Raw genomic sequence first — 9,809 nt, forward strand, 5'->3', positions numbered from 1 at the left:
CAAAATAATATTTCTTTCACTCCTCCCTTGGTGACTTGACTCAAGGGCCAAGTGATATGAAAAAATCCCAACACAAACTTGCGGTAGAAGTTGGCAAGACCTAGAAAGCTGTGGAGCTCTGTCAGAGTGGTTGGGTATGGCCAATCCCGAATGAATTAGATCTTGGCTAGATCCACATGCACCCCCTGTTCATTAATAATGTATCCCAGATATTGAACCTGGGTCATGCCAAAAGTGCATTTCTCCAAATTGGCACATAACTTGTGTTGCCGCAGTGTTTGGAGAACCTATCGGATGTGGTGGAGGTGCTCTTCCCAACTCTGGTTGAAGATCAGGATGTCATCCAAGTATATCACTACAAATGAGTTGGTGAATGGTTGCAAGATGTCATCCATTAGCCTCATGAAGGTTATAGGAGCATTCATCAATCCAAAATGCATAACCAACCATTTGAAAAGGCCCTCCTTGGCTTTGAAGGCAGTCTTCCACACATCAGAGGGTTCGATTGGTACCTGGTGATATCCTATCTTCAAACCGATCTTGCTGAAATATTTTCCCCCTTCAGTTGGTCCAGGAGGTCATCAATCCGTGGGATCAGGTACCTATTATGGACAGTGATCTTGTTCAGCGCCCGATAGTCAATAGAGAGTCTCCAAGTCCCATCCTTCTTCTGTACCAACACGATTTGGCTCCATAGGGCAATGAACTTAGACGGATGTGACCTTTCTGCAGTAGCTCTTGAATCTGCCTCTTGATTTCATCATTCTCCAGAATAGAGCGCCGATAGATTGGTCCATTGGGCAGCGATGCACCTGGGGTCAGATCGATAGAGTGCTTGACCTGACAGTGCAGAGGAACCCCTGCAGGGGAGGTGAAGATGTCCTCGTACTCCTCCACAACCTTGTCCATCTATAGATGTCATGCGGAGGGGCTCTGTCTGGAGGTCATGGCCATCATATTCTTCTTTCCCTGAGGGCGTATCATTAGGAAAACAAATTTCCCGGTTTTGGAAATGAGCTTATTGCATTGTTTTGCAGTAACCAAAGAGATGGCGGTAGGTGGTGCTACCTCCGATATCCTATAAAACTTATTTCCCAAAGTAATAATAACAACACGAGGCCTTGATTCATACATAGCATGTCACTTCCACAAGTATGGTTGTCCTAATAATACATCACAAACTTCGAGGGGAGTAATGTCACGCAATACCTCATCCGTGAAGGCGACATTACTGGATCACGCAAAGATCCCATCCTTGGTGAAGCCACCCGATGGTGTATGGTTGTGGATGTGCTGTGGTTGGTAAGCCCAGCCACTTCACGACCTCTGTCGAAATGAGGCACTTTTGGCTCCCGCTGTCGACAATGAACTGTAGCGGGGAGCCCTTTACCCACATCTGGGAGTGGAAGAGACACTCCTCCTCCTTTGGATCTTCAGGTTCCTCCTTTTGGATCTTCGTGGTGGCAATAGTGGCATTGGGATCCGCATCGATAATATGCTTCCCTTTGTCATTCATCTAATTTTGAAACCTTTAGCTTGGCCACCAGTGACTGCTTGACTCGACAACCACTTGTGTTGTGAGTGGAGATCTTATGGAACTCACACCACTTTCCTGTGTCCTTTTTCGGCTTCACGGTGCTGTTCTTTGCTTGCAACTTTGGCTAGTTGTCTTGGGTCACCCCGCCTTGGCTTTGTCCTTTGTTATGCGGTTTGGGGGCACCTTTCCCTTGCTTCAGATTCGTAGATCCAAAGTCTCGCTTCTTCTGTTTAAACTTTTGCTTGACCTTGATGACATATCGGTATGTCGTGTCGAACGAGGGGATTTTCAGGAATTCTATTTCTTCTTGGATGTACTTGTGCAGGCAGCCACGGTATTTGAGTACCAAATGCTACTCCAAATCCTTGATACCCAACTTTGTGCGAAGGGTATGGAAAATATTGGTAAACTCCAGCACGTCTTGGTCCCTTCCCTGCTACAGCATGGTCCACTTTATGTATTAATCCTCATAGCTTCCGACAGGGTAGTACTACTCCTTGATGGCATCTCGGAATGAATTCCAAGTGCATGCAGCTGAAAATAGTGAGCCTATGCTTTCATCCTTCTTCTCGCAGTAGGTTTCCCACCAGTCCTTGACGTGGGGGGCTGCTTTGATAAGAGCGCAGAATAATCTTTTCTTGACTAGAAAAATCATGAACACAAAAATAACCCTCTAGCAGATTTAACCATTTATCGACGACATCTGTGTCTATCTAACCCTCGCATATGGGGATTTCAAAATTAACTTGTACCTTAAATGGTGTGGCATTTCCAAAGTATTTGTTGGAAGCCGATGCATCGCCCCTGGGTAGCCACTGAAGGAGGGGCAAAGCTGTCCATCATCGCGTTCCTTTGTCGTTCAAGGGCTTCTTCAAGCAAGATTTTGATAGGATCTCCTGCCCCATCATCTTTCTTTTCATCCGCCATGGGAGGCCATCAGGATTTACGAGGCTGGTCTTGCAAAGGTTCGACCAGTTCAAGCCCTAATTCCTTATATCCCGACCTCGTTGGGGACATGCAAAGAAAAACAGAGAAAAAAAAAGCAGACCGCTCTGATACCACTAATCCGGATTTAAACAGGAACGCAACAAATTACAAAGATAACCATAAACACAGAGATGCAGTGGAAATAATACTTCATTTCATTAATGTAAAATATTGAAATATGCTTACAAACAGAAATGGAAATAAACCAGCTAGGGCAATGGTAGCTTATCTCTGAGAAGAGATGTGGCGGCTACATGCCTCTGAAATGCCTTATAATGAGGCTCAAGGGCCTTTTTATTATTGAACAATAAGAGCAAGCCCTAAACAACCAAAACCCTAACCCGAGGAGATGTAACACCAAGAGTGTATGGGCCCCGTTGGGGTGAGTTGGACAACCAACTTCCTGGGGTCGTGACTTGGTCATATTATCTCCGTTTGACGCGCATGATAACCCGAATCTCCGAGGACTATGATGGAGAGGACGATTTTAAATAGGCAATCGTTGGCGATAGATTTCCAAAAAAACGTCGTTTAGGGCCTCAAAACAGCTCTGGAAGTTTAGGACCCAAAAAACTCCTAAAATAGTAAATTGTGCTACAATTAAGGAAACTGAAAAACTGAAAGAAGCAAAGGTGGGGGTCCAAGTGTAATTGGTGGGTGGCAACCAATATCCACCTTGATCATATATAATGTTTTCTGTTTTTGTATAGCCACAGGTCATTTAGTTTATTCATTTTCATTTACATTCGAAGTCTTAAACAAATATGTTCAATTGAGTGTGTAATTTGTTTGGGGTGCATAGTATGTACCAATCAACAGTGGCAAGGGAAGAAAATTGTAATATTCCTTATGGAAAATTTGCAGTGATAACAAAGGCAAGTAATAACATTCACAATAAAATTTTATTTCAGTAAGAACATATGAACATAAATTTCTCAACAACATCCAAATCAGCTCATTTTTCATTAATAAATAAACTAGAGTACAATAAAAGTTGTATAAGGTGCACCTAGGCTTGCACAAGGCAAGCTACAAGCCTCATGTGATCAATACAAAGTGCACAACTGTTGTGAATTTGAAGTTACCTATACTACTAGTTGACTTCAAGCTCTGATATACCCCTTCAAATAAACCCAGAAATTTTTGCAAATTTGGGGATGTCCTCCTCTCAAAAAACCCAGAATAACCCAGAGAGGGTTTTCCCTGGTTTTGACCTGCAAAATTCGACCCCTTGGGGATTGGCCTAGTTTTTCTACACTGTTAGCTGACTTGGCCCCTCGATTTTTCCCCTAAAAAATTCCCATATAATTATGAAAATTTAGGGCTGTGATCCTTGTCAAAAAGCCAACAAAACCCAAAAGAGAATTTGGTTGGTTTTGACTTCTGATTTTCGACCCCCTTGGAGCCTCGCCCTAGCTATGGCTGCCAAATTCGACTTGCTGCAAATTGCCTGCAAATCCAGCTGAAAACTCCTCCAAAATTTTGAGTTCATCCCTGCTATCCCACTCATGACTTCCTGGATGATCTCTTGGCCCGAATTAGTTTCTCCCAAGTACCACGAAAATCTGTTGGGTGGCCTCTGCACTGTCCCTCTACTCAGAAATGTGAATTGCTGGTAGTTGGCTCAGCTAGCTGCAAACTCCAACGAAAATTCCTGCTCTATGCTGCCTCCTCAACTCCCGGATCTTCCGACAAAAAATGAGTCTCCTGCTGATCTTTAGTTCCCTCAGCGTGTTTTCTAGCTGCCTAAAAATACACACTTCCCTCTCTATGCATTGGTGACTGATGTGTGTTGCTGCCCCTAACTCCCTGAAATCTACTGTAGAACAACCTCCCTAGGGAGGGCATGGATGGTCCCCTGAAGTAGAGGTTGAATCTCCCGCATGAGAGATTCGTGGCTAAACAACGAGTATACTTTCTAAACAACAAAGTGTATAAGTGAGTGTTTGTTTGCAAATGTAGAAGATAATCCACAAAATGAGTCCATCCTCCTTTTATAATTTCTCCTCATTCCTCTAGAATTTTTTTCTTTTAATATTATTTTATTGGCGGGGGCTATTTTCTACTAAGTCACTTTTGCCACCATTTAAAAAAATAATAATTTTCCGCTATTCTATGATAAAGTAATACTAGCCACCTTTTTCCAATAATATTTGCCCCCTTTTAATCAATATACTAAAATTGGGTAAAATTCCTTAGGTCAATGCTCAAAAAATTGGGGATATTACAGTCCTCCCCACCAAAAATTGCTTATCCTCAAGAAATGCTTGAACAAGTGCTCTCTCTCTGCTGACCAAACTATCACCGCAAACAATACTGGGGTCCCAAACATGCCATTGAGTCACCCTAAATCCCTGCACCATCCTATCATAAATGAATCCCTTGATACCAGGGTCCCATGATAATCTAAAAAATATGCCACCATGTCGATGCTGCACCACTCTGATTACAATTGACTGCCCATCATGCACATATCGTATCCTCCTCTCCTGAAACCCAATAGTGAAATACTGACAAATGTCAAATACATCCTGCCCAGGCATCTCCATGATGCCAAAGCCTACCCATCCAAAGGTAACCCCGAACCTGTGCAACAATAGGGAAAACCTACCTCTCCATACGATGAAGGCCTCCACGAACCCCCATGTGTCAACCGAAGAGTGAACTAGATCACTCTTTGCCATGACTCTGCTCATCATGAGACAGAGTGATATATCAACCAACTAAATCCCCGGATCCCATAGCTAGACCTGCTACGACATAGCTCTGACAACTGTTGGAATCCATCCGTGCCTCATCTCTAGTCCCTGCATGCAATCAATATATATGCTCCATATATCATGAACTAATCTGATGCATGCTAAATTTCCCTGTTCCTGCCACTGCATATTATTGATGACCACTGAAAACTGCAGGTGCCAAATAGCTACCCCCTGAATGCAGCCAATAAATGGGTTTCTGATACTCACAATTGACTCAATGTGTGTGGATCCATCCTGCTCCTACCAACCATCACCACTAATTTTTCCACCCACCCTCTCGATAATGTGCCGATATAATGTCTAGAGCCTGGAAACCCACTGGAAAATTTCCTCAATCATACATGGTATCGTCTGCTCATGCAGGATCCCAACATGCCTTGTGGAAAGAGTGGCACATGTCTCCCCCATGACCAGCTCCCAAGGTATAATCTCAGTGATGAACGATGTATCACCCTTGTAGAATATCCCCTCATCTCCCAACCTGTGGCTATCAACTCGCACACGACCTTGCTTCTCCATTGTAGAATATCTATCATGCCCCTATGGCACTGAATCTCATAGCGTCATCTTAGGAAAATCCCACAAGTCCTTCTATCCACACTATGGGCCTGGATCAAACACAACAAGGCTCCCCTCAACTGCACGTGGTGCCAATGAGTGGAAGATGTGTGGGTTCCAATGAGTATGATTAAGAACCCATGTGGATGCTCCTGACCCATCCTGCGACCAATTCTCTCTCCCAACCTAGGTATGTCCACCCCAATGACATACCTAACATCCTCGTTAAGGAATCTCCCTGCTAGTAGCACTCCCTCTATTCATAGTGAAACCTCATACACTACTGCATATAACCATGTATCCCCATGTCTCCTGGCATACAACTGCACCCAATCACACATCTCTATACACCATTGAACCCTACTACATGTTGTTACATCATCCTGGATCAACTGGTATCCCTCTTGTATCGATGTATCTTTCACCCTATGAGGGAATGCATTAATATATGATCCACTCCTCCTACACCACGATGCAACCCTGCACACCACTGCGCACCACTGCACACCTTCGTGCTCCTTCGCATATTGTTGTGCATCACTGCATACCTGTATACACCCCTGGATATCAAGGTCTAAGACTGAGTCCATAGGCATCCTCCTGCATCCTGTCAGGGTCACCATCTCTACTACCACTCTACTGGTAAGCCCTCCACGATGTGAGCTATATCTCCTCATCTGCCCAGATAGACCTAAGCGGCCTAACTCTTTACATGCTAATGTGAATAACACTACTGAGCCTATCCTCAATAGCTCTGGTGTCCAATATACTAGTGAGAGAGCACCGTCTCCATACAATACCCTGTCTGGTGGCCTGCTGATGCCACCTCCTCCTACCAACTCCTACCAAAGTAGGCTAATCATCCTACAATCCCATGTATGCCCAACATGCCATGACAACTCATGAAATATGCCTGCTCCCCTATATGAAGTGTTTTTCATCTGCCTGCAACAGATAGAATCCTTCCACTAAGGAGATTACCATATTCAAGAGTTATATAACTTTTTTAGCCAAAGGTTGTTGTTGGTTGTTGCATAGAATTGTAGAGGAATGCAATCTCAGCAATAAGAATCTTGTCATAGGTCTTCAATCTATTTCAATAATGTCTCCAATATTCAGACGTTAATGGAGGGCTCTCAATATTACTAAGAATTATATTTAAAATATTTGTAATAAAATGAATTTCACATTGGAAATTTATGGTTTCAAATTTTCAATATAGTATGACGGAGAGGAAAAAGTATTTTCAAAGTATTTTTCCACAATGAAATATGCCAATTATTATTCCTAGTCCAATTGTAAACCTTAAAAAAAGGAAAATTTGATTGTTTTGAGACAATCATATTTTATTGAAGATTGTTTTTCTATGAAAATTTCAGGTTTTGGAGTACAATGGGGCATTTCCTTTAAATATAGGGGTAGGGATATTTTTAGCTGGTACATATTGAATTTTAATTAGTCTAGATCTATCTTAAATATGGATCTAATATGAGTTGAGAGGTATCCAATTTTTTCACCTATAAATTTTTTTATGAGCCGATATTATTTAAATGTTTTGTATAGTTAATTTTTTTTTTTTGGTTGATATGAGCAAAATTTCAATTTTGATGAGGGTCATAATATCATACTTGGCTATAGAATGAACGTCTACGCTCAATCATGTTCATTTTTATATTAGTGATATTTTATTACCTATAAAATTTTAATTTTAATTATCTTCATTTAGTTTTATTTTATTTATAACAATTTGTTTTAGGTTTATCATTCATTGTAATAATTTTTTTATTTATGAAAATACAATTCAGTGATTAAGATAATTCTATTAGTTTATTATTATGTTTGAAGTTTAGTAAATATATATATCAAATTTATTTAATAAATTGTATTATATTTAAATTTTAATTATTTTATTGAAATTTAAAAAAAGATTGTACAAATTTATATTAATATTTGGTTAATAAAATTGTGTTTTTAGTTTTTGAAATAATTTAATATAAATTTATTATTATTATTAATTGCAATAACAATTATAATATTAGTTTATATTTTGAGATTAAAATATTTACAATATATTTAGATAAATATATATTTATACATATTAGTAATGATAAATACACCAAAAAAATAGCAAAATTCCATCAAATATATATATATATATATATAGCTCATGAATGAAATCAAGGAACCGAATTGACCTTTGACCATAATGGTGCGAATTGTCCGAAAATACATATACAGATGTGCGTATGAAGAGAAGAGATAATGATCAATGAGAGAAAGGTCATGAATATCAAGTTTCATATTTCACAGATGATCTGGACATAATTTTGAAGTATTTTCGGTTTTAGTTATGGAGAAATTGGTTCTAGTTATAGATAAATCGAAGACTTCCTCATGATCCTTGTTCATATCCATCTACTTACTTCATATTCCAAATATGGATGAATTTAAACTTTTCAATAAAGTTGGATTTTACCAAGGTGGTAACTTCCATTTCTTATTTACCCTGATCGACCCAATATGGAACATTTTTTTTATTGATGATATTGGCAAAATCATATTTATATATTATTCATGGAAATTATTTCCATTTTGTATGAGAAAAAATCCTCTTGTTCTTGGGGTTTCCGCACGTGTGTGTGTGTGTGTGTATATATATATATATATATATATATATATATATATGTTATGTGAATACATCACTTTACTTTAAAATATATATATATATGTTATGTGAATACATCACTTTACTTTAAAATATATATGATTATAAATTTGACGTATTAATTCAGAATTTAGATTTATGCTATATTTAGATTTTTTTCCATGATAAATTTTGGAGCAAAAAATCGACTTTTCTCTCAACTTACAAGACTTCAAAAAATCAACTTACAGGACTTCAACATATTTGAAGAGGATGACAATGATTTCCCCAGCTACCCAAGCTCTACTCAATTGACTTATGTCATAGTTATATACATGAAGTCTTTATAAATTAAATTTTTGAAAAATGTAAATTTACTTTATATGATGATGACGACAATTAACCTTTATTAAAACTAAATTTGGTTTATTAAACAAGAAGAAAGGAAAGAAACTAATTGAATTGCTTATAATTTTATTTTTATTTTTGAAAAGCTTTAATAGATCACCAAAGTTATGATGAGTTAAAATGTTAGAAATGTGGTTATTGTAGTAAATATTTTGAAATTTCGATTTAATGTGGGTGCACGTATGAAGTCTTTTTCATCTTCAAGTTCTATAGTATCACTAAAATGACATTTTTTTATTTACAAAATTTTGGAAAATGTTGAATACTTCATTGTAAGCATACCACCTAGCCCATCCTAAGCGTAAAAGGAGGTGTTACTGTCACTGACATGACATCAATAGTCTTGTCATGGTAATGGGGTCTCAAAATTTCATCATTTTTTAAATTCCTCAAAACTTGAAATAAACATTACCATTGTGTCTGTCTCGTCGAGAGTTTTTTTGCAATATAAATTTTTCTTCAATCCAACTTCTAAATCGAAAGATATGACCTTTTACAGGTCTGACCAATAACCTCTTACCACATCACCTCGCTTTGCCGCATGGCACCCATGTGGCATTCCATCTCATCAATTGATAGGATGCCAATTATTTTCCATCATCTGCAAGAGTCCTTTTTCCATATCAAGACATAAAAATTTCACCCTTTCCATTTTTTTATCAAGGGGAAATGCCCGAGATTGTATTTTAAATCAAATTACACTCAAAAGAATGTATTTTAAACCATCAACATATAGGACATTTTGATTTTTAATCTTTTTAATATCAAGACTAGTTGTGCGCTTTCATATTATCCTTGCTCGTGCATAAGTGACACTACCTCCTTTGTTTTCCTTTAGAGAGAGAAATATTCTCTTATTGCCTCTCATATGTTTCAAACACCGACTATCAATATGCCATTGACTTCCATTATT

At 38.6% G+C, this 9,809-nt stretch overlaps 1 protein-coding gene across 1 annotated transcript in view; it reads right to left on the minus strand.

Moving 5' to 3' along the window:
* The window catches only part of LOC149146568 (uncharacterized), a 33,696-nt gene extending 27,229 nt beyond the window's left edge, over positions 1 to 6,467 (minus strand). Inside the window, exon 1 of the mRNA XM_089452807.1 lies at positions 6,393 to 6,467. Coding sequence (XP_089308933.1) covers positions 6,393 to 6,467 — 75 coding nt within the window. The remainder of the gene's footprint in view (positions 1 to 6,392) is intronic.
* Between the last annotated feature and the right edge of the window lie 3,342 nt (positions 6,468 to 9,809).

The sequence above is a fragment of the Pinus tabuliformis genome, chromosome X (assembly GCF_031772625.1).
Source record: "Pinus tabuliformis cultivar Carrire ecotype Pingquan chromosome X, CPIR1, whole genome shotgun sequence".
Taxonomy (NCBI): Eukaryota; Viridiplantae; Streptophyta; class Pinopsida; order Pinales; family Pinaceae; genus Pinus; species Pinus tabuliformis.